The 27,165-nt window shown below is 35.0% G+C and overlaps 1 protein-coding gene across 3 annotated transcripts in view; it reads right to left on the reverse strand.

The window, feature by feature from the left end:
• Window positions 1–1,149: 1,149 nt before the first annotated feature.
• The window catches only part of PPM1B (protein phosphatase, Mg2+/Mn2+ dependent 1B), a 70,576-nt gene continuing 44,560 nt past the window's right edge, over window positions 1,150–27,165 (reverse strand). The window contains exons 6-7 of one of the 3 annotated variants that reach the window (XM_080683261.1): window positions 2,201–2,245; window positions 1,150–1,434 (exon numbers count right to left, since the gene is read on the reverse strand). In XM_080683261.1, coding sequence (XP_080539387.1) covers window positions 2,201–2,245 — 45 coding nt within the window. In that variant the 3' untranslated portion in view covers window positions 1,150–1,434. Of the gene's footprint in view, window positions 1,435–2,200; window positions 2,246–11,797; window positions 13,528–14,347; window positions 15,408–27,165 lie in introns of those variants that run through there. The other 2 variants (XM_080683262.1, XM_080683260.1) reach the window with 2 other exon arrangements.

Genomic DNA, 27,165 nt, shown 5'->3' on the forward strand with positions numbered 1-27,165 from the left:
ATCCAAGTGTTTTTGATAGATTGGATAAAGAAGATGTGGTACAATGGGATACTACTCAGCCATAAGAAAAGATGAAATAATGCATTTGTGACAACATGGATGGACCTTGAGAATATCATGCTAAGTGAAATGCCTGACCGAAAAAGTCAGGAACCATATCATTTCAATCATATGTAGGATAAAAACTGAAAGCAACAAATGAACAAACGACAAAAACTCAGACAGACAACAGTTTGTTGGATACTAGAGGGGAAGAGAGTGAGAGGGGAGGTGGTAACAGAGGGTAGAGGGGGTAAAAAATACAGTGATGGAAGGAGATTTGGCTTTGGGGGGCAAACACAATGCAATAGACAAATAATGTATTATAGAGTTGTGTACCTGAAATCTATATAATTTTATTAATCAATGTCACCTCAATAAATTTAATAAAACCTTTTTAAAATTAAAAAGGGTCGACTGTTAAAATTTTTGTTATATTACCTCCCAGAATATTTATATAAATTTTCTTTGGAAAACCATGAATTAGCGTTGGCATATCTTTGTGCTCAAGGGCTAAACATGTGTTTCTTTTTCTTACCATACTTTCTTGCACCTTTCAATCTCAGATTAAAAATATAATCTCAGAAAGGGAATATACAATTACTGTGTAGTTAATTTACTACTCCCTGATTATATAAAAGTAAATTAACAGTTGGAATTGTAAAAAAAAAAAAAAAAAAAGAACAAGAGGATGGCATAACTCAGTGATGTATTGTTGCCCAAAAGTACTATTTTTGGTGACTGGGAAAAGTAGATGAGAAACTATTTGAAAATCCTTACCTGACCAAGAAATTCACTACCTTCTATAATCCTTAACACAGGTCTTCAAAGTCATCTAAATTAAGCCAAAAGGTGTCTAATTTAAGGGGTTATTAAGATTTGTAGTCATGTAGAGTAAGCCAGCTACCTACTTCCCTTTATATTAATTTTATAAACTCTGGTCTTCATTTCAGAAGACACCCAGGAATCATAAAAACTAGTCATAAGATATACATTTAGAAATCCTGTAACTTCTCATTTAAATGGTGCTTTTTGGAGAAGAGAAACAATAATGTCAGATTAAAGCCTGCCTTTAACTATGAGTGTCCCTAGAATAAAACCAGAAGCACTGCCAAGAAGCCACAGGTGTTTATTCCATGGGCAGAGAAAAATATGATATTTAAGGGCACAATGACAGTTCTTCTCTGCCCCCACTAATGGGTTATAAGAGTAATGGTTAATAGCAGCATAAACACTATAATTGCATAATGTTGAGTTCACTTTTCTTTCAGGTTTATGAAAAAACCTTTTTGTCCTTGTACTTTTAGAGGCTTGGAAGGTCTGCCAGCCACTCTGCCTTTCTTGTCCTCACAGGTCTCAGCAGGTTTAACAGATGGATGTGTCCAAGACTGCCATCTGGTGGGAATGATAGAAATTGAAACTTTTGTTTTTGTCAGCAATTAAGGCACTTGTCTATTAAGAAGATATGAATTTAAAATGTATTGGGGGGCATATCTATAGGGGTGGAGAGGGACGATGGGGGAACAAAAGGAGGGACTTCTGCAAGACTCTCAACAATAAAGATTAAAAAACATATTGGGGGTAAATGGTTCATTCATAACAGTAATAAGTATAAAATAATAAGGAATTAATTTAATAAATGTGTAGAACATAGAAAACTACAAAACATCACTAGGGGCATTAAAGAAATACCCAAATAGAAAGATGCAGCATTTTCCTGGAATGGATCTCTGCTAAAAACATGAATGACCCCCATATTAATCTACACTTATAACAATTCTACATTCACAGGATTTTTATTTGGTAGGAAAATCTTGGCCAAGTTATTCAAAAGTTTATCTGGAATAATAAATATTCAATATTTGTTGAAGTAGACTAGTAAGGGAAAATTTCTACACTATATAATAAAATATACAAAGCAATGAAATAGAATGCTCATAAACATTCAAGCATACTAGTATACAAGAAAATGCCCTATAGTAAAAGGGTGTTTTCAAAGAAATGAGCCAAAACCAGCTTACATATTGGCTGGTATAAAGGGATAATAGAAAATATTACATTAGAACTTTGCCCTGTAGCAAAACCCAAAATGAGTTCCTTTTGTATTATATAATTTTAAAAGGCCAAAGTCATAAAATAAAACATGTAAATATTTACTTACTCAGAATGTTAAAAGATCGTCTAAGTATACAATTGTAGTTTGAAACTGTTAAAGAAAAGGATAAAATTCTAAATATTTTGAATGTAAAAACTAAGACACTTCTCAAAACTTATCAACTTGAACACTGAAGATCTTTGCAGTTTGCTGTAAATTTTTTCAATTTTAAAAAAAGACGTAAAAAAATAAAGCCTACTATATTTGACTTAAAATGGTATATAGAGAATAAAAGGCAATATTTTTTACTAAAGAGAGCTACCCAAATACTTTTTAGATCAGAGAGAGCATCTTAGCCCTCTCTAGCGCCTCTGCAATTACACTGAGTAGAAAGAGCCTTTACTCTGCCTGTAGGAAAAGTTGACATAGAAACAAAATGTTATGGTATAAGAAAAAGCACTGAAAGAGAGTAGCATAATATAAAATTTGGAGTAGGGGGAACCTATGCTATTGAGATTGTAGTTTTTCAGAAATTATGTCATTTCAGATTATTCGACAGCTTTGTTCTTAGTCTCATCTCTCAACATCCTTATTTTTAAAAAAATTGTTAAAAGGAAAGTGGTGAATTGAGAATAATTCATGACGTGATAGAATGATGACAATATTGGTTAATTTCCTAAATATATAAAGAGCTCTCACAAATCAATAAGAAAAATGATAAATGTGTTTATGGAAAATAAGCAACATATGTAAACAAGCTTTAATAAAAGACATATAATTAGAGAAAATGTTCAATCTCACTGATAATGAAGTAATTGAAAATTAAATGAAAACTTCATAATTTACTTTTACCCAGACTGACAAGAAAGCAGAAAACATGGACATTTTTGTATATTGTTGGGATTATAAAATGGTACCTTCTTCCTGGAAGGCAACTCAGGACCACTAATTCAATTAGTTTCTGTATTTAATTTTTTAATTCAATTTTATAAAAAATTCAAACATCCAGAATATAATGATACCCTTACCTATTACCCAGATTTAACATGTTATTATTTGCTATCTTTATTTTTCAGGGAGAAGGAAGAAAATAAAAACCTCACACTTCCCAATGCTTCTGAAGTACTGCCCTAAATTATTGTGTATTATTCCCAAGCATATTTTATACAACTATCTATAATAATAAAAGCATAATATGCTAATTAGACTGGATGTCCTTCCAGACGACCCTCTGGACGAAGCTGGGCTGCAAGGGAAGCCCGGGTCCCAGATGCCAGAGGGAAGCCGGTGCTGGCAGCCAGGGGAAGGAAGGCCTACTCTTGCATGAATTTCCTGCATCAGGCCTCTAGTGTATCTATAAATTATACATTGTATACCATCAACTCTAAGATTCCATTTTTTATATATAACTAAGAAAAATGCTTCCAATTAAACTATGAAACAATGTTTTAATAACACATAGGATTATCTTACACTTATTGTAATACATTTTAAGACAGATTAAAATCTTGTTTCTGAATTTTGCTTACACAAAACTTTGCTTCTTTGTTAAATCTTATGTAATCATTTTGAAGACATTCTAAACAGCATTTAAACTTAACACAATTCCAACAGCATACAAAAACCAATTATGGAATTGAAATGTGGATAGCTGTGACTACTTTGGTACTACTGTGCCAGGACAGCTGCCTAGCCAGTGGCAACTGTAAGATTCCACTGACCTAAGATACTTCTCAATTTCAAAGATGTTAAAATGGGGGAGGGGGAAGAATGCATTTTGGAGTAAGTTTTGGAGATTTAAGCTTTCACATAAATGACATACACTTGGAACTTGCTGTTTGTTTCAGCATTCTGTTTTCCAAGTATTGAAGATGGCTCACGGTCTAAGGAAGCAAAGCCACCAGGCCTTCTCTCCATTTCACTAAGCACCCCAGAAAAGAAGTCTTTTGTTTTTTTAATTTGTTGTTTATTTCTTAATCCTCACCTGAGGATATTTTTTCCATGGCTTTCTAGAGAGAGTGGAAGGTAGGGAGGATGGGGTGGAAAGAAACATCACTGTGATGAGACACATCCTAAAATGCTACTGTAAGTTTTAAAAAACAGTTGAAGTACAAACACTGCCTTTATAATTATTCCAAGTGTTTATACATTTTGGGGGAATATTCATCCTTTTCAGGTTTAACTGATTTGAAATAATGGATGAAGCCAGACTAAGCTTTAAACAAAGAAAATTTATCAACTAGACCTTTTTATGAGAATACATAAAATTTATTTTACAGTTAAAAACTGGCAACAGTTGACAAGTTGAGGGCGCACAAACACCGAACAAAATGATTCTTGATGTTTGCAATTCCTTTGCTTCGAATTATCGGCAGTGCCTGGACCAGAATGGTCATCAGTTTGAAAACAGGTATTGACAAAAAGAAAATTATTCACTTCTGGAGATTTTTAAAAAATATATATTTCATTGATTTTTTTATAGAGAGGAAGGGAGAAGAATAGTTAGAAACATCGATGAGAGAGAAACATCGATCAGCTGCCTCCTGCACACCTCCTACGGGGGATGTGCCCGCAGCCAAGGTACATGCCCTTGACCAGAATCGAACCTGAGACTTTCAGTCCGCAGGCTGATGCTCTATCCACTGAGCCAAACCAGTTAGGGCTGGAGATTCTTTTAAATTTTGAAAATGAACTGTATGTTAATAAACATTGACTTTATAATCATTCAAAGTGTGTATACATTTTTTTGGGACACCCTATGTAACAAAATATCTCAATACTTGGGTAAATCACCAAATAAAAACCTGCAAATATCCCTCACAGCCTAGTATAACTGCTCTGTTTCCTTTCTTGTAAAAAAGTAACTTAATTGTCTTGTTTCATTTGTCTAGTTATATTTATACTCTCTGAGCCTAGTGGCTTTCAAACTTTTCAAAGTCAAAGAACCTTTATTCAAATGAAATCTTAACTGGAATCCCAACAAGTTAACACACAAAAGTAGAACTTCTCTGAAGGTTGAGCGGGTACCCTAGTAATTTCCTCTGGAAAGGATATCATTTTAGGAAGAGTTTGAGCTTCCTAAAAATGCTTAAAACTATTAGTTTATTTTGAATACACATAATTTTAAAATTGGGCTCTTCATAAAAACATTTGTAGCTTCCTAAAGAACCTGTAACTCCAGGAATAAAATCTAGTCACCTTCAATTTGGGAGTGTACTTTAATAGTTTCAAAGTATTATAGTAATTACAAGCAGTCTTGCCTAAGATCAATTTTAATAGCAAGTATTATATGGTATTTAAAATAAGCTTTATACTATGTCAATTTACTTTAAAAATGCTTATTCATAGGCAGAATCTCATGAAAATAAATCCAGAGCCCTCTAAATAAATCACAAAAGCAAGTGTAAACAACCCAAGAGAAGGAATGAGGTATCAGACCCATATATTAGAGGAATTCTTGGATTGTACCAGTCCTCTTCACTTCAAATACATGCCAAAGTATTTTCTTACAAGTAGATTTTATATGGGAAGAATATAAGAACACATTTATAGTGCAGACTTAAATCACTAAAGAAATCACTGTTGCCAACATTATAGTTATTAATTAGTCAAGAAAAAAATGTCCCAAACCTTTGCTTCTACCCATATATAAAAATTATGATTCTTTTGTACTCCATTGGAGTAGTGGATATGAAGAGATAGAATAACTAAACTCCTAACACCAAGGTTATGAACCCCCATGCCTGAATTATAAGAGCAGAGCTGTCAGTTACATCTGAGTGGCAAATAATATATATAGTTAAGTGTTTGCCAGATAGAATAAAACTGAAACAGAAAATACGGGGGAGAAGATTCCATAGCCAAAAACAAAACAAACAAAAACAACCCAGCAAGAAGTGAGAATTGGTAGTGGTGCTGCCTGAAAAGCATCTTACCCTGTATTAGTTAGTAGCTTTAGTTATACTTCCAGCCACAATAAATCACTAAGACAATGGGCAAAAACAAATACTCTCATCTACTTTTCACATTAAGAAATTGACTCTTGGACATAAAACTGTACTTATATTAATAAGCTAAATGTAAAGAAAATTGGAAGCATTTGCTGCTTAGATTGTTTTTCCTTCAAAATGAGATATTATTTTCAAAATAAACCTCAAATATGCAACTTGACATTTCAATATTTGCTATATTAGATAAGAAAGAAGCCCAAAGATAGAAATGTTGATATTTTGTTTCTACACTGGCAATCTTCATCTTAGTTTTAAATTTTGTTATGGTTTTTTATGAGGACTAAGTGTCTAGTTAACTGGTTGGAGAGAACCTGACAGCACCATAAACAGATCAAAACTCAACTGAATCACAGACTCTGAAAAGAAAACTGACAAGGTGAAACGAGAGTGACTATATATATATATATATATATATATATATATATATATATATATTTTATTTTATTTTATTTTATTTTTTACAGAGAGGGAGAGGGAGAGTTAGAAACATCCATGAGAGAGAAACATTGATCAGCTGCCTCCTGCACACCTCCTACGGGGGATGTGCCCACAACCAAGGTACATGCCCTTGACCGGAATCAAACCTGGGACCTTTCAGTCCGCAGGCTGACGCTCTATCCACTGAGCCAAACCGATTAGGACTGTAGTGACTTCTGACTATCCAAAAACATTTAAAAGCAAAACCTCAAGTAATAAGCATCAAGTGTCACAACTGAAGAACCTAACCAAAAGAAACCAAAACCTTCAGCATAAAGCCCTGATCCACTTGTCACTTAAAAAGTCCTATCTTAATATGGCCGACCTGATGTGATCTCTCAGCCATAGTAAAATGATTTTAAGACATGGATTTAAAAATTCAATTAGGAGACCTTTTTAATAATACAAATCTACAGTAACTGAAGATACCTAAAAAGATTAAAATGATCTGAATGAATATATGCCATATAAAACTCTATTGTTAACCTTAAATCATAAATTTTCTAAGTTGAAACCCATCCAAGAAATACTGAGAGAAAAAGTACAATACTAAAGATTAGACCTTTTTAAAAATCTTCCTGAGTGTAATAGTAACCACCACCGCCCCACACACACCACCAAGTAGATTTTGTCACATCTGTATGTTTTAACATTCATTTACTATTATACTGTGATGTTTCGAATAAATGAACAGACTGTCTCCAAAGGGATGAGGACAGCAATTCTAAAAATCTGGGGTCCCAGAGAACCTTTTAAGGAGGTCCATGAAATCAAACTATTTTCTTAACAATACTAAATACTTTTTATTTTTTTATTGAGTTTTTTAGAGAGAGGGAGAGAAAGAAACATCAACGTGAGAAACATCCATCGGTTGTTCCCTTCATGCACCAGGGATCAAACCCAAAACCTGGGTATGTGCCTTGACAAGGAATCGAACCTGCCACCTTCCAGTGTACAGGACAACAATCCAACCAACCAAGACACACGGGCCTGGGTAAATTTATTTATTTATACTGACACTTGCACTGGTTGTGCAAAAGAAATGATGGGTAAAACTGCAGACACCTGCGCACAAATAAGAACAGTAGCACCAAACAAATTAGTCATTCTTGTACTTTCACTGCTATACTCACAAAGAAAAAAAAGGGGGAAACAAGTCAGTTTCAGTTAACAATGTCCTGATTAAGCACTAAAAGTTAATTTTCTTACAACTCTACCCTTGAGTATACATCTTTTTAATAGCAAATACGATGAAAAGGAGAGTACTGGTTCTATAACATGATGAAGTGTGATCGTTTTTTCATGCTACTCTTCAAGATATGCAGAACCAGCCACTTTGTACAGAACACAAGTTTTACTTGAATGACAGAGTATGGTTATTCAACAGACATTTTCTAAAATGAATAAGCCTGTCACTTAAGGAAAAAAACTGACAATATTTGTTGCCAATACTAAAATTTCACCTTTCAAATGAAAATTGGAGTTTTTGAAAAATCTGTATCCATCACCATGAGCTTGGCAGCATCCCAACACTTTTTTCTGTTATCAGTTATGTTAACAAAAAAATTTTAAACACTGCATAACAACATGTCAATATTCTAAAGAATTGGGGTGAGAACCAAGATGGTGGCATAGGTAAATGCCTCTACTCTCCACCTCCCACAACCACATCAAAATTACAACTAAAATACAACCATCATTAAGAACTGCCTGAAAGCAAGCTGAATGGAAGTTCTACAACTAGAGAAGTAAAGAAGAAAGCATGAGACTGGTAGGAGGGGTGGAGGTACTGAATGGGCTGGTCTGACATCCAAGTGTGTTTTTTTAATCGGGAGAGATCTCGCAGCTATCGAGCCCTCCTCCCCCAACTCTGATGAGGAGCAAGGGGTCCCAGCCCCACACCAGAACCCCAGGGTTCCAGAGCTGGGAAGAGAAGTCCCTCTAAAAACCAATGGAGATTGTGGCTGAGTGATACAGAGGCTGCTTGAGACCCAGGTGTTCCTCTTAAAGGGCCAGCACACAAACTTACTCAAACTCAATCCCTCAGAACTCCAGTGTCTGGCAGCTTTGGGGGACCCAGGGATATATGGGGAGGTACTGGATTGTCTGGCATTGGGTCAGGAACTCAGGAGTGGCTTTTTCTCAGACAGGGGTCCTCACAGGGGTCACTGTTCCAATGGTGGGACTTCCCCTTTGCAGAGCTGACAGCCATATCTGAATCTCCATCAGCCCGGAGCACACTGTTTGGTTCACCCTGGTGATTCCCTGAGCCCCCGCCCCATCCAATTTGCAGCACCACCCAAGCTGCAGCAGCTTTTCTGTATGAATGGCCTGTGCTAGTTCAGGCTTTAGACTTTGCTAAATTTTTCCAAACAAGCAGTAGTTGGCATCAGCATGCCCCAAACCTATCAATAAAAGGCCCAAAACCCAGCACTAGCATGCTCTGCTTCACAGCTGGGTCTCACCTAGGCACTTCACAAGCCCAATACAAGTAGCAGCCATCTGAAGATCTCTCTGATGCTCCTGCCAGGTGGCCCCAAGCAGTGGCTGACTGTGCACCTCCTGGGAGGCCCCAGAGCCAGTGCACTCTTTGACAGCTTTAGATCACAACTCTACACACCCACAAGCCCACACTCAAGAGGCAAACTCAGCACTACACTGAAGCAAGTCTTGCTCCATAGGAGGTCTTCTGCACAGCTGCTTTTCCACTGTAGTCACAGCTGGTCCTCACAGCCAATTGGCCTTGAGGTCAATTCCTCCCAGTGATGACAACAGCAATTAAGGTTTAACTACAAGACTGTGCACACAGACCAGACAGGGGTGTACCTAGAGTGCCCAGCTCAGGTGACTGGAGAGGCTGAGCCACTGGGCCCTACAGGATACCTATTACACAAGGCCAGGAGACAGAGCAACTCTACCTAATATATAGAAACAAACACAGAAAAGCAGCCAAAATGCAGAAACAAAGAAACATGTCTCAAATTAAAGAAATGGAAGCAAGCAAACTACAGGATACAGAATTCAAAACCATGGTTATGAGGTTACTCAAGGATTAATGAGAGCTTCAAGGGACTCAAAGAGAGCTTCAAGGGACTAGTGAGACATTTAAGGATATTAGTGAGAATGTCAAAGACATGAAAAAGGACCAGTCAGAAATTAAGCATACACTAACTGAAATAATAATTTACAGGGATTCAACAGTAGAGGATTCCAAGAATCAAATCAATGATTTGGAATATGAAGAAGAAAAAAAAAAAAACCCTATCAAAAAAGAAAAAAGAAAAAGGAATCAAAAAAATATGAAGAGTTCAGCTGGTTTAGCTCAGTGCTTGATTGGCGACCCTTGAACCAAGAGGTTACCAGTTTGTTACCAGGGGTTTGATTCCCAGTCAGGGCACATGTTAGGGTTGTGGGATCCATCCCCAGCAGGAGGCAGCCGATTGATGTGTTTCTATCTCATCCATGTTTCTATGTCTCTATTTCTCTCTAAAAATAAAAATATATTTAAAAAATGAAGATGGTGTAAAGGACCGTCTTGGACAACTTCAAACATACCGATATTCGCATTATGGGACTGCCAGAAGAAGAGACAGAGCAAGATATTGAAAACCTATTTGAAGAAATAATGACAGAAAACTTCCCCTACCCAGTGAAAGAAATAAGACTTACAAGTATAGGAAGCACAGAGAGTCACAAGCAAGAGGAACCTAAAGAGGCCCACATCAAGACATCATAATTAAAATGCCAAAGGCTAAAGATAGGAGAATCTTAAAAGCAGCAAGAGAAAAGCAGTTAGTTACCTACAAGGGAGCACCCATACAACTGTCAGCTGATTTCCCAACAGAAACTTTGCAGGCCAGAAGAGAATGGCAAGAAATATTCAGTAATGAATAGCAAGTACCTAGAACCAAGATTACTCTACCCAGCAAAGCTCTGATTTAGAACTGAAGGTCAGACAAAGAGCTTCAGACAAAAAGCTAAAGGAGCTAATCACTACCAAACCAGTATTACATGAAATGTTGAAGGATATTCTTGAAGAATAGAAAGGAGGAGAAGGAAGAAGATAAAATATATGAACATTAAAATAGCAGTAAGTATCAATAATTTAATCTATAAATCAAAACAAATGAGAAATCTAATGAACAAAATAAATTGGTGAATAAAATAGAATCAGAGACATGGAAGCATGGAACAGTCTGATGAATCTCAGAGGCAAGGGCGGAGAGGGGACAGGAAGAGATTAGCCAAAGATTTACATGCATATATGCATTACCTATGTTTGGGCAGGAACTGGTGCAGGAAAGCAATAGGGGTGGGGGGGGGGGGGAAGAGAAGGAGGGAAACCTGTAATACCCCCAAATATAAAGGAATAATTCGACAAATCAGTATTTTACAAATGACCAATGTATGTTATTAAATCATGCAAAAGTAGATCCGTTCAAACTGCAAGATAGGTCAAACAAATTTTAATTTAACAGAACAGTACAAAGTTGAATAGTTTCAGATTTCACATTGCAACTAATTTTCAAGAAACTACCAGTTCTGAAGTTTTGGTAATGTAACAAAGAGGAGTATCCACAATTATTTGAAACTACTGAAATACTCTTCCAAACACATGTGTGTGTGAAGCCAGATCTCTTCATACACTTCAAAGCGCCACATTACAACAGATTGAATGCAAAAGCAGATACGAGAACCCATCTGATTTACAAAACAAAAGCCAGTGCTCTTTAGTTTTGGAAAATCATTTTTTTTTATAAAATAATGCTCTTAATGTTAATAGGTAATGTTTTTTTTTAATTAGATATAACCCACAAAAGCACAAGTTCTTTGGGAGCCTCAACCTTTAAGAATATAAATGTTTGAGAACAGTGGGTCTAGGAAATTCGTATTAGTAAACACGAGTTTTTCTTTTGCTAACTCACACATTATTTGTATTTCAAGGGCCACTAAACTCCCAGAGAAAGGTTAAAGTGGTACAAAAAATGTTTGGAAGTGGAAAAGGGTTTAATTAGTATTGTCTTATATAGTTTAGTTAATTCTTCCCTGGAATTAAAATTTAACTACACAGTTCTGTACAAAACATTTCACAATATTCTAACTATATAAAATGTTTAAAATAACATTCAAAACTGGACTTTTATTTTTAAAAATCATACCAAGTAGTAATATGTCACACTGTTTTTATCAATTCTTTATTTAGGTAACAAGTTGGTTATGTTCACTGCATTGTATGAAACATCACAATATCATACTGGAAAGGTACTGTCAGTACAGGATTGGATCAGAGTGGACAGTTGAACAATAAACCATTTTTGCATTCTTCATTCTTTTAACAACCCCTAAACCCAGTAAAGGGACAAATAGCTTTTAACATCATCATGTAAAGCACGTTAACTTACAAGGCTAAAATCTAAAGAATAAATAAAATATATTGTGGCAATAATTCTTTTAGGCCAAAAATCAGGTGCACAATAAATTGAATGATCAAGGAAGCTGTCTGTATTCAAATGTGTGGCTCTCCAGAAACAGCTTCAGGAAAATGTTACAGAAAATACCATGAATTCCACTGCACACAGGACCAGATGATGACTCATTTTAACTATACACAAAGGCAATTACATCCCGCTGAAACACAATTTAAACATACAGGGAAGTGTTTACAAAGCATCCACAACATGTAAACCATGTACAAATGGATACATTCATTGCTTCTCCTACCCCAATAGCTTTTAGATAAATATTTTACTCTTCATGTTCAGCATTAATTGGATACATGCAAAACTCAAAAAGAATTCAAGGTTATTGTAAAAATAGAATTAAATGAATAATCTTCAAGTACCTTATGTGACAGCCACTCTGTACCGTGCCCAATGTTATAAAATGAAAGGTTACTGAACCCATGAAAATATCTCTGTAATATTTCCTTAGTTCTAAAATAGATAATTTTAAATGTATTTATAGTAATTTCAATGTGATATTCTGAGCTTTTAAAATAACGTAAACAATTAAAATTTATACCAAATTACACAAAACTTGTATCTTAAAAGCTGAAAAATTAAAACTATAGAAACCCACATGTAAAACAAAAAATCACAATTTACATTATAAAGGCAAATCTCATCATTTAAAAAATTTGCAGCAGTGAGATGTCTAAGCAAATTATAAATAGCCATAAATTAATCCATTTGGTTTCAAAGATTTCCTAGTGTGTGTTGAAGGATATAGGAGATACATGCATAAAATTTGTAAGGGTTTATAATATTATTGCCAAATACACTTATCTCGAAGCAGGCAACATTACAATTTGGACATTATTGAGGAACCCAGTTTGGTAATACAGGTAAAATTGGAAAAAAATTAAATAACAATAAATATATACCCTATAGTAGATTGCTCAAATGAAATTTTAAGCCAGAGCTGCAAAAGGCTTTCAACTTGGTGAATTGAAAAGAAGAACATCTCATACAATTCTTTACTCTTACATGCTTATATGTTGTGTGTCTTGTTTAAAAAAACACAAAAAAAACCCCATAATGTATCTTCAAAGTACAGCTAACTATATTCCCATGCACCTCAGGCACAATTATTATTTGTGGTGAAATAACTCCGTTGGTTTCTAGGGCCAATAGTTCAATACAGATGGAATCAGTATGCCTGAGGTTGGCAAAAATACTGTAGTACAGGCAATGCTACAAGTGGCAATTATCAGAAAACACAAATATGAACAAATGATGGGAAATGCTAATGATTTTCTGCTCATATCACAAAACGTTGGGAATCCACAAGAATGTTTTTCCCTTGTATTGAAGAAAATGTGATTAAAAGTTTTTCCCCCAATTTTCAGAATCAAAAGCATTTTAGAAGTTTATAAGGCTACCATGGGTCTTCTAGATCTCCAGCACCCTACAGGAAAAGAAAAGGAAGAATATTATTATTATTTACCTATACCACTTTCAGGTTGGATTGAATTTCAAAAGAAAACAAATTAGATGAACAAATTACCTTCCTTTGTTTGAAAAGATACTTTTATAGAGAGATGTGTGTATTGTACATTGTGTGTATACACAAAGATCTATCCAATATAGATAGGTAACTGGTTTTTTTCCTCCCCTCTCCACCAAATACCTTCCTTTTAAACCACTTAAAAGTATTCCAGCATTGGAAAAATAGATCAAAACATCAGCTACCTCCGATGATTCCAAAGTTTCAACTTCTGATACACCTTACCCAACTTTAGACACATGATAAATATAAACATGAAGAAAAGTTAATTATCTACATTCACAAAATAATTGTTTTAAAGACATAGTTTCCCATGTGACTAATAGTTATCTGTATTTAAAAATCAATTTTAACAAAAACAAAACTCATATATCTGCCACTATTTAAAATTCCCCGTAATTCTTGCAATTAATAATATCTGATGAAGACTTATAGCGAAGTTGACAGTCTTGCAATCTTCATCATGGCAATTTTCTGACATGTCTATGTGTGTTCATTCTGCCCAAAGATTAATATCGTGTACCATAAAAAGGGGTAAGAAACAGACTAGATTTTCTTTAAAAGCAAGACTTCTCAAAAATTTTTTTCCTTTTAGTTAATGAAAAAAAGCCAAGCCAATAGTTTTCTAAATTTTATATGAATACAAATGAATTTCTAATGGGTATTTTTCCAATATACCAAACCTGTTTAAAGTAAAATAAAATAAAAAGTACAACATGCATAGATTATTCCATATCACATGCTTTATTTGGACTTAAAACACTTATAATTTCATTCTGAACACTTGGTTGACATACATTTTGATGTATGTGTGTAGTTAGGCTATACAGAATATACAAATCAATGCTATACTTATAATACACAGATTTTTCAAACATCATTTTTCAAAAAAAATACAGAGAAAGGAAAAATAACCACATATCCAATAGCTTAGAAATCTAAAAATAAAACTACAGAAATATAAAATATAAACAAGTCAAAAAACACACATTATCATCCTTGAAAAAAAATTACAGGCCAGCATCTGCCATGCTTTGAAGAACTAAAATTACTAAAGAAAACACAAATTTATTACAAGTTTATTACTATGAGTATACTAATATGTAAAATACTGTGAGACAGTAAAATTCTACATTAACAAGTTTTTCCACAACATAATGTAATCTTGCTAATCAGTAACTTTTAAACCTATCTAGTATGAATTTAACTATTGATTTTAATAACTGGTAGCCTCATTTCTGGCATACAATATGAAATAACAATTTTATTAAATTCAAAGTATATAAACAGCCAATTTTAACCTATCTGATAAAGGTGTATGCAAAGGCCTTCTTAAAAAACAAGGCTATATGAATATTAATAAAACTAGTTTACCAAGATTCAAATAACAAAATCGTTATATAAATGCATACATTATACTTCCTAAGTAAAAACCATCAAATCAAAGATCACAAAAATATCCCCACAAATTAAAGTCATACTTTTTCATCACCCATGTTTGTCCCTGCATCTTCATTACAGCTGTCTAAGTCAGCAAGATCACATTCTGATTCAGTATGGCTTTCCTGCATTGTCACTGGGTTTCCAGCATCAATGTTCGAGGAAGTAGCTGCAGCAGCTGGTTCAGCAGGGCTTTCTTCTCCCTCTACTTTAGCTAGCCTGTAACTAGACAGCATCTCCTCCAGAAGTTGTCGGTAGTTTCCCCTATGATTAATTCTCATTTGCCTGAGAGCTTCCACCAATTTTCCCTGTGATCCACTCTCCTCTGCATCATCGGAGGCCTTTTTTTAAGATTCAAGACCCCAGTGTCAGTAGACAAACTAGGATATCACATGTATTTCATAACACATCACAGCAAAACACTCATTTTTCTGCCATGAGTAATATAGTGTAAGCACGAGAACATTTAATTAAATAAGTATCAAGTCTTACTTGTGTCAAGTAATAAAAATTTACAATAGAAATATCTCGTTATCTTTAGCAAATTACCATTAACTAGTTTAGGTCTCATTTCACATTATAATCTGAAGTTTAACCTGAAGTTTACTCTGCACTATTAGAATTCAACAGCAACACAAGCATTTCCTGAAAGTGACTTACTTAAAAACACAATTGGCTATAATGATTTAGTATAAAAGGGAAATTAGTGTGTAAAGCAATAGGAAAGTACAGAAAAGCAGGCATTAGAATATTAGTTTCTCTGTGATTTCTGCTAAATGACAGGTAGGAGAGGAGATAAAAAATGTTAAACTATATAAAAGGAAACAGAATTTTGGGGAAATATTAAAATTTTCATGGATAAAAATTTTAGTTGCATTTTTGTCTTTAAAGAGTTTAATAAAATATCTGTAAAAATAGACTAATCATTTTAAACATTACAATAAGGTATGAATAGCAAACTCCTTATCCTTTTATATTTTATTAAATTTGGGGAAACCTACAGCTTTCTACAATAGCAGCTACTTAATCTTGTTAGCGGAACAAGTTCTAACATCCAAGCTAATTAAAATTAAGCTGAAAGAGTTAAATGCCAGAAAATCTTACATTATAATATGCCTCCTGATGTGATGAATTAGGGAATACAGGGCCATGTCCTGTGTTCTTGCCAAAAATATTTAAAATGAATCTAATAAAACTAATTTTTACAGGAAACAGAGAATAGAGGATCAAGTTAAAGGACACCACAAGGAAACCATTATTCTGAATGTAGGACATCCTATAAAAAGCTGGCTCAGATTCTTATTTAGTGTCAAAGGGGGGGGGGAAAGTGTGGTCTTGATTAAAAACTTGCCTAATATGCTTAAATGTTAACTTAATAACCTGATTAGACCATGGTTCAAAATAATAATTATGGTAGTCATTCTAGGGACAACTGGGACTTGATATTAAATGACATTAAGTTTATTACTAATTTTCTTAGGTATAAGATAATGCTCATGTAGAAAAATGTCATTCTTTTTACTTTAAAGATTTCAAAAATTGATTTTAGAGAAAGAGGAAGGGAGAGGGAGAGAGAGATGGAAACATCAATAATGAGAATCATTCATCAGCTGCATCCTGCATGCCCCTACTGGGGATCAAGCCCAAAACCCAGGTGTGTGCCCTGACTGGGAATCGAACCAGCAACCTTTTGAAGCATGGGACGAAGTCCAGTGAACTAAACCACAGTGGCAAAGGCAAAATGTCCGCATTCTTAAGACGTACATGCCAAAATAGAGGTAACATATTATGATGTCTGCAATTTGCTGTCAAAGGTTTAGTAAAAAAAACCCAAAAAACCACGCACAAAAAAACAAAAGACAACAACAACAACAACAACAAAACAACAACCAGTAGCCCTAGCCAGGTGGCTCGGTTGGTTGGAGCATGATCTCATACACCAAAAGATTGTGGGTTCACAGTTCCTGGTCAGGGCACATACTTAGGGTTATAGGTTCAATCCCCGGTTGGGTGCATTCAGGACCCAACGATGTTTTTCTCTCACTCTCTGTCTCTCTCTCTAAAATCAATAAATATATCCTCAGTGAGGATTAAAAAAAAAAAAAAAGTAGTGTATATATATATATATATACACACACACACATATAAAGAGATAAAGCAAATACGGTAAAATGTTAACTATTGTTGAATCTAGGTATTCATCATGCTCATTTCAACTTTTCTATAGGTTTGGAAGTTTTCATCATAAAATGTTGGAAAAACAAAATACAAAAATGGTTAATATAGATGATCTGGCACAAATTCTTAAACATCTTTGGAGACTAATACTCTATAATTCTATGACAAAGATATACTAATATAAGCACACAATAAAAGACAATGTTTACAAGAAAAATGAGAGTACCTGAACACTTTTTATAAAAAGTGCCATGTGGCAAAAAGCAAGAGATGATAACTGTGTGTAGCATATGTTTTATGTGTGTGTATATGATTGTGTTTCTGTTATTTTAGGATATCATATACAAACTGCCTGGGTGGAAAAGAAATATAATATACAGGGACTGGCAAAAGTAGGTTTGCAGTTGTTCATGTGGAAAAAGACATGCAGGTTATGAGGTTTTGATTATTACAACAGCTTAATTAATTAAACAATGGCACAGTGCACTTATCTCGTAAATGCTCAAATTGTTGGCCTTCACTATTTACACATTCTTATGGTCTTTGAAAATCGTCCTGAGGTGGTTGAATTCAAACCTACTTTTGCCCACCCCTATATAAATAATGATAATGGGTAATGAAGTTACAGATGCTTGTTTTCTTTGAATTCTCTAATTTTTAATATCAAGCATATTAACTGTCAAAATAATTTTATTTGCAAAATTTATTGTGCGGTGAGAACATAAAATGTGCTCTCTATTAATATTTTTCGTATTTACCTTTCCTTCTGTACTAAGTAAACATGTTTCCCTAAATAAAGTTTCCCTTTTGAATCTATTCAGGAAAAGTTAAGATGGAACCATGATAAGTGCTTACTCATCATAAACTTTATTAGTCTTTAGTCAGGTCTGCTAAAAGGCAATTTTCTACTTAATGGTAAATTACAAAGAACTTCTAATGAAGGGCAATCCCCCACCCCCATCTCCTGAAAACCTCAAATAAAAACTCCCTTTTTATTAAAAAAACAAAAAAACAAAAAACTTCTAGGACATTAAAACAAAATCTTCTTCAATTGGGCAGTTGACTTACACATAGCGAAAGTGATTATCAACCCTGGTTTTCACATAAGAATCACCACTGGAGCTTTTAAAATTGTACAGATACCAAAGTTCCACCCCATTATATCCAGATTCAGTGGGTTGGGGTGATATATAATTCTGTGAATTGCTGTAGTAGTATTAGTGGGGGGAGGGAAGGATTTGCTTTTTAAAAACCACACTAAAATCAAACCTGTAAATTAAGTAGGGATGGATTTATAATAGTATCATAGAACTACTGAATTGAAAAGAACTTGAGCTACTGACCACATTTAAAAGTCATTATATCTTATAGCAAATTACATTTCCCTATCATATTAGATAGATGATGTATGGATGAAACCCTTTCCCTAGTTATTTCATTTGAGTCTTCAAAATACTATTACATAACCCTCTCATGGAGTTTCATTAATATCAGAAAAGGAACCTATTATTTTTTTTTTTTAAATCCTCACCCAAGGATATATTTTTCATTGATTCTAAAGAGAAAGGAAGAGAGAGGGACAGGGAGACAGAGACAGAGAGACAGAGAGAGAGAAACAGAGAGGGAAACATTGATGTGAGAGAGAAAAATTGATCTGTTGCCACTGTACACACCTCGACTGGGGACAGAATGGACATACAACCTGGGCATGTGCCTGACAGGGAATTGAACCTGTGATCCTGGTGTACTGGATGACGCTCTAACCAACTGAGCCACTCGACCAGGGCAGGAACCTATTATTTACCTCCACTTTCTTTACCTGAATTCATACATCATCATGTACACACATCTATTACAGCAATTAATTCACCTTGCAACCGTTTACAAGTCTCTCCATTAGACTATAAACTCACTGAATTAAAGATAATTTCATATTACTTTCTGCATCCTCACTACTAACTATGGAAGAAAAATTGTTTGTGCTAAGAACTTTATATGCATAATCTCATTTAATCCTCACAGGTACCCTAAGTCAGTGGTTGGCAAACTCTTTAGTCAAAAGAGCCAAATATCAACAGTACAACGATTGAAATTTCTTTTGAGAGCCAAATTTTTTAAACTTAAATTATATAGGTAGGTACATTGTTATTAACTTAATTAGGGTACTCCTTCAATCGCACAGTACTTGCGCGTCTGCACGTGGTATTTTGTGGAAGTCCCACACTCAAGGGGCCAAAGAGCCGCACGTGGTTCGCGAGCCGTGGTTTGCCGACCACTGCCTTAAGTGATAGGCATTTCAACACTAACTGAAGAAACTAAGGCTCAGACAGATTTAAGCTATTTGTCAGGGTGACAATACTAACAAGCAACAGAGCTCAGTTTTGTGTTCAGGTGCAAATAACATCAATGTCTCTCTGAATGTTTGCTGAATACATTATGGTAAATAATAGGTTTTGCATAGTAAGTGCTCCATATAATTAAACAATAAAATAAATACTGGTTAAAATGACTGTAAAACTAGACCACAAATAATTTCATTTCAAATCTATAATGTATTGCAAAGATTAACAAAATGATAGAACCAAGAAAACCACATTAAATGGAATATTAAAATAATTCTTCAAAATCAATTTAAGACAATTATGGAGATTGGAATTTAGAACTTTTCTCTCAGTTTTTGTTTGTAAGGTTTTACCTGTTATCTAGACTAACACAGCTTAAGAATAAAATCTCTCATTATGAAAATACTGTCTTACACCAAGTAAGACATAGGAATCTACATACCTCATAGAGCAAAAAAGGGAGGGGGACAGGAATCTAAGCACACTTTAAAAAAATTTCACTAGCTATTAATTGCAGCATTAAAAAAAAATGCAGTTGCCATAAGCAAAATTCTTCCAATGATTAGCTAAAACAATGGAGAAAAAGTAAACAATACTACTATACTTATAGAGTTATTTTGTGGCGTCCTATGCCCTGTTTGTCAGCTAAAAATAAATTTTAGAACTAAAGATTCTCAAATATGACTTCATGAGATACAATGACCAAATGAAGAATCTGATAAATTAGATGTTATTTATAAGAATCACGTAAAATTTAATTAATTTGAAATAATTTTAAAGAGTCACTTAAATGGTCAAGACCACACAGCTAAAAAATGATATGTCAAATCGTATCTCAAAAAACAATGTATATAAAATTAGTGCATTTTCTTTCTTTCTTTATAGTTAGTGAATTTTCAAATACATTTGGTCTACTCCAGTGGTTCCCAAACTTCTTTTGGCAATGCCGCCCCTAAGCATCTCTAAAATCCTGATGCCTCCCCCGAGACATATAATTCTTAATATTCAAAAAGTGAACTTCTGTTCACGTAGAGGAAGCCTAAAAGACCATTAACTTGGTCTAAACAAGCTTCCAAAGAACATGACATCCATGAAAGAGAAAAAGAAAAGAACAAAAGGACAGCTGAAGCACTGAGGAAGAAATCCCTAAGAAATTGTTTTTTTAAAAAAATGATATGAAGTGATATGAAAAAATAGCAAATATAGTTTCAAAACATGTAATAGAGAACTGAATGCATAAATATATCACAAATATATATATTTATATACTGTATGTAAAGCTCCTAGAACCATAAGAAATGCAAAAAGTTCACTGTTAATAACTCATTTTTGATTGGCCCCCTTAAAAATCAAATTGGCCCCTGTGGGGCGTGTGTCCCATGTTGGGAACCATAAAAATGCTTTCATCAGTGAAAATGTAAACAAGAAACAAGTTATAAAGCACTAGTATTTACACCCTAACCAGTGTGACTCTGTTGGTTGGAGCATCATTCATATGCCAAAAGGGAGCATTCAGTAGGCAACTGATAGTTGTTTCTCTTTCCTATCGAAGCTTCTCTCTCTTTCTCCCTTCCTCCCCCTAAAAATCAATTAAAAACAAAAACAAAAAACAAGTAGTATTCAGTCCTAAAATTGTGATGTAAAAATGCAACAAGCAACTATCTTTATTGTAACTGACCTATTTAAAATTAAATAAAAAAGAAGATTGTACATAAAACTTAATGAGAAAACAAAATATGGAGATTTATTGGGTTTTGTGCTGTCCTTCCTTCCTTTCCCAAAAATCCAAATGCCTTAAAAAGTTTTTGGATTAGGGTAAATAAAAATGTATATTTAAATGAAAAATAATGGATTAAAAAACCGGGCTAGACTGCTCTCTTTCAGCTTTATAAATTATTCCTCATCAAAAACAGAGTATCTTAAGACTATTAAACATGAGATTCACAAAAGAATGGGAAATGATTTTCTTGGATGATACACAGAGGTATATAGACAAATCTCAAAATAGCTTAGATAGGCAGCATGAAAAGTGTAAAGAGAACAGTTTTTGGAGTGACTCTTAGATTAAAATCTGGTTGCATGATTTACTTAGCTTTGCAACTTGGGCAAGCTACTTCTTCTCACTAATTCTTAGTCTTATCTATATAAGAAGGATGTTGAGGAGATTACCTATGATTTTATATGTATACTAGAGGCCCAGTGCACGAAATTCATGCACTGGAGGGGAGTGGGGCGCGCTCAGCCTGGTCTGCGACTTCTCGCAGTCCAGGACCCCTTGCTCCTTACTGCCTGCTTGCTTGCTGCTTCTTACTGCTTGGCTCACTGCTCCTTAGCAATGCCACGGAGGCGGGAGAGGCTCCCGCCACTGCCGCTGCGCTCACCAGCTGTGAGCCCGGCTTCTGGCTGAGTGGCGCTTCCCCTTTGGGGAGCGCACAGACTACCAGGGGCAGCTCATGTGTTGGTGTCTGTCCCCTGCTTGTCAGTGCACATCATAGCGACCGGTCGGTCGTTCTGGTCATTCCACTGTAATGGTCATTAGGCTTTTATTATATAGACTAGAGGCCCAGTGCACGAAATTCGTGCACAGTGGGGGGAAGGGAGGAGGGCATCTCTCAGGGATCGTGCCTAAACTGGAAGTCGGACATCCCTCTCGCAATCCGAGACCGCTGGCTCCTAACCGCTCACCTGCCTCCCTGCCTGATCGCCCCTAACCACTCTGCCTGCCTGCCTGATGCCCCTAACAGTGCTCCCCTGCCGGCCTGATCGCCCCTAATCGCCTCTGCCTCAGCCCCCCTCACCGTGGCTTTGTCTGGAAGGATGTACGGTCTAACTGGTCTAATTAGCATATTACCCTTTTATTAGCATAGATAAACATGTATGTATGTATATGGCTTGGCACAATAGGAGTTGGGTAAATACAAGTTCCCACTTTACCTTTGGAAAATCATCAACTTATATAGCTACTCAATCAGTGGCACACTAATTCAAGTATTATAAGTCGTCTTTGAGGGAAGAACTTAACATTTTTGCAAGAAAAATGTTCTGAAAATATACTTTCATAGCAATTAGCAACCTCGAATTATTTTTTTAAATGTGACTTAAGGGTAGGCTTAGCAAACGTCAACTAGAAATAAATAAATAAAAATATTTCTTATTTAATAAGTATTTATTGAGTTCTCACTATTTGGCCAGGCACTGCTGTAGGTGTTGAAACTATAGTCATAATAAATAAATCAAATGAAGTCCCAGATCTCATAGAACTTATATTCTAGTCATAAAACACAAACTAGCATTTTAGAAGGAGGGTGATCTCAGAGCTCTGCCTAACTAATATAAGAACAACTTATAGCTAAAATGTAGTTTTACTTTTCTGATCCTACAGGCAATTATTCTTTCAGGGTCACAGACTCCTTTGAGGAACTGATGAAAATCTCAGACATAATCATCATTAAAGAATATGTATATACACACATAAATATGTTTGCAAAAATTTGGGAGGGAATCATGAACTCCTTGATTAAGAATTCCTCCCTATACCATTTGCAACAGCATAGATGGAACTGGAGAACGTTATGATAAGTGAAATAAGCCAGTCAGAGAAAGATAAATATCACATGATCTCACTCATTTATGGAATATAATGAACAACATAAACTGATCCAGAGATAGAGAAGCATCGATCAAACCGTCAAACCTCAGAGGAAAGGTAGGGGAGGGGAGGGGTAAAGGGGAGAGATCAACCAAAGAACTTGTATGCATGCATATAAGCCTAACCAATGAACACAGACCACAGGCGGGTGAGGGCATGAGGGGGGGCAGTTGGGAGGGTAATGGGGGGGGATAAGGACACATATGTAATACCTTAATCAATAAAGAAATTAAAAAAAAAAAAAGAATTCCTCCCTAGACTCTCTTCTACAGATTTTGATTTTTAAAGTTAGGGAAATATCAATATTGTTTGCATTCAAAAAGTTGAACTAAATAAATCTAGGAAACAACTTAATAAGATTACCCTAAATAGTAAACTTTCTGAATATATTTTAATGATTTCACTTGTTACTTATATTCAACTCAGCTTTTTGAAATATTAACCAAAAGTTTATTTTTAATATAAGAAAAATTAATGAACTCTATTTCTAATGGTACTCCATATAGGCATTTACAGCAGAACAATTCTCTGATATAAAGTAGATATTTTGTAGACATTTTAGGAATCTAAATGAATTTGATTCATTCTGACTAGGATTCTTTTTTTCAAGTTATTTTTAAAAACTAATTATAATAGTTTCCCAACTGTCATCCCCTTTGAATTTCTACCACACTTTAGTCTTTCCTATTCTGCACATTAACTATGGTTCCTGACACATGTACTTCCTGATAGTATCTTCCACATGGCATAGATCTAACTATGTTGAGAAGCATTTATGGAGCACATCTGTGCCTAATTCCCTGCGCTCATAGGTCAAGAGCTAAAATTTTAATTAAACACCTATAATTTCATTTTTTGTTTCTTTTGTATTTTTTATTACATTTCTGCTACTTGTGATTACGCGTCAACATTTTTCTAAGGTCATGATTTTCTGAAAGAATAAAGCAATGTTTCCCAAAATAAGATTCTGGGCTGCAAGTTAATTTTTATAGTAAAGAGGGCATTCTTTAATCCATATACCTACCTACTAATAATGAATTTATACTTATCATCTGATTTCTGCAATTATTTCACAACTTCTTAACACCCAGCATCTCTTGAACCCAGAGATTGTCAACAGGTGTACCGCGGAGCTTTGAAAACATGCAATACCTGACTATTTAGTCAGGGGTACCAACCTCTTTTCCTTTAGATCAGTGGTCGGCAAACTCATTAGTCAACAGAGCCAAATATCAACAGTACAACAATTGAAATTTCTTTTGAGAGCCAAATTTTTTAAACTTAAAACTTCTTCTAACACTACTTCTTCAAAATAGACTCGCCCAGGCTGTGGTATTTTGTGGAAGAGCCAAACTCAAGGGGCCAAAGAGCCGCATGTGCCTCATAAGCCGCAGTTTGCCAACCACTGCCTTAGATTATCAAATAAAAAAATGACAACAGCCAACACAACGATAGTGTCCAGTGTGAATGAATCAGAATTATCCTTTTTTTAAAAATTGTCAGATGGGCTGCAGAATTTTAGTGATTCGTTTATATGTCATGAGATGAAAAAGGTCAAAAAACGCTGTTTTAACCTAATAATACATGTTTCTTTTCTTATTAATATATTTTTATGGATTTCAGAGAGGAAGGGAGAGGGAGAGAAAGAAACATCAATGATGAGAGAGAATCACTGACCAGCTGGCTGCCTCTTGCATGTCCCCTACTGGGGATCCAGCCCACAACCCGGGCATGTGCCCTTGACCAGAATTGAACCTGGGACCTTTCAGTCCACAAGCTGATGCTCTATCCACTAAGCCAAACCAACTAGGGCTGCATACGTTCCTAAGAGGCTAAAATACCAGATATTCCTTTGAATCTCTCTCTCTTATGCTCCAAACATATATGGTGCTGGCTCCTCAATTTAAAATATAAAGTTCAAAAGTCCTCTCCAAAAATACTTCTGATATCCCAAATCTTTCTTTCTACCACAGCAGTTCTCTGTTCCATTAAAAAATCATGTCATTTCTTTCAAACATAGTTTCTATTTTGTTCTTGGCTCCCACATCTACTTGAGCTACCATCCTCCTCATTTCATTTCTGCTATTCAAATCATTCTTCTAATCCTATCTTTTCTCTGAAAATATTATTTTCCCAGCAATCATTGTACAATTCATGTGGTAATTAATCACATTCTTGATTTTGTCATTTTTTCTTCTTTACTAAATGATGTGAAACATTTTTATTATTTAACTTTTGTGTTTATACCTATATTGCAAGCTGCATTCAGATTAGGGATGGGACCATGCCTTATGTTTTGCAGTCTCCTCACTACGTGGTAGACTTGTCAGAGTTTATCTGCTGATATTAATAGAAAGCTTATATACAAAGATAATTTAGTATACAGCTCCTTAACTTATATAGTCATATAATAATCATACTTAGGGTAAGTTTTATATCCTGAGCATTTCCCCTCACCCTTCATGGTTATGTTGCCTATTTATAGTCACTATAAGTATTTTCTTTTTTTTTTTTTTTTTAAAGTTTAAAAGTCATCCTTGGTATATATTAAACAGAAATTTAGGGTTATAAAACACTTAAGAAATCTTGTTTGGAGAAAAAGCAGCCAATTTTTTGAGGAACCAAGAAATTCAGCAAGATATAATGAAATAATTTTTTTTTAAGATTACACATTGCATTTCAAATACACAAGGAAACAGGGATACTTAATAAATGAATCCTTAACTAACTTTAAAGGGCTTACTTCTTCTAACCACAGTGGTGGGTGCTATGTGGAAGCTATAATCCAGCTGAAGAGGTAAGACTCTCTTCACTCCACTACCAATTCCCACCATTTTTTAAGTTATGGCAATATCTTATCCTCAACTATCTGATTTAGAATTCTCTAATGTATCACATGACATACCTTAATTTTAAAACTAGAGGCCCGGTGCACAAATTCGTGCACTAGTGGGGGGTCCCTCAGCCTGGCCTACAGGATCGGCCGAAACCGGCTCTCTGACATCCCCCAAGGGGTCCTGGATTGCAAGAGGGCGCAGGCTAGGCCAAGGGACCCCGCTGGTGCACAATTGGGGCCGGGGAAGGACATGGGAGATTGGCCAGCAGGGGAGGAACTGCAGGAGGGCTCCAGGGTATGTCCGGCCCATCTCACTCAGTCCCAATTAGCCGGGCCCCAGTACCAAGCTAACCTACTGGTCAAAGCTTCTGCCCCTGGTGGTCAGTGCACATAATAGCGAGCGGTTGAGCGGCCTTAGTATATCATTAGCATATTATGATTTGATTGGTTGAACGGATGACCAGACACTTAGCATATTAGGCTTTTATTATACAGGATTAATTTTCACAGCTTTAATATAATTCTTAATATTTTGAGGTAATTGCCACAAAAGACTCAGAATCACTGCTCTAGACTAAGAAATAAAATCTATTAATATGTAGCATCACTTATGTTAGACACATTTTACAATGTATTAATTGTAAAATTTTCCTTGACAAGACACTTTTATTGTTAAGAAAAGATAAATTTTATGATACTGCTATGCAATAATGAACCCTGGAAAACAATGCAAATGAGATGATACATAATTTCTACCAGTGGTTGATGTCTCTCTCAAGACCTGCCAACAGAAGTTGGAGACCTGGAAGATGAGTCTATTTTTTTCTCAAGAAGTTTCATGCCTAAGTTTGGTTCTCTTAAATCTTAAAAGCATACATATTTAAAATTAAGTAATCAATTTTTAGATGTCCAGAAACTTAAAAAATCCTGTGAGAAAATACTCATTTGAATTACTGACTTTAAAGTTTAGGGCAATTAAAAAAAAAGATAAACTAGTCCTAAAATTAAAAAACAACAGAACTATAAAGAAGCAGTTGACAGCTTATCAGTATTTCTAAGGAAGGTAAAAGGGATAAAGAGATTTGCTCTGAGGA

The sequence above is a fragment of the Plecotus auritus genome (genome assembly GCF_963455305.1).
Source record: "Plecotus auritus genome assembly, chromosome: 8".
Taxonomy (NCBI): domain Eukaryota; kingdom Metazoa; phylum Chordata; class Mammalia; order Chiroptera; family Vespertilionidae; genus Plecotus; species Plecotus auritus.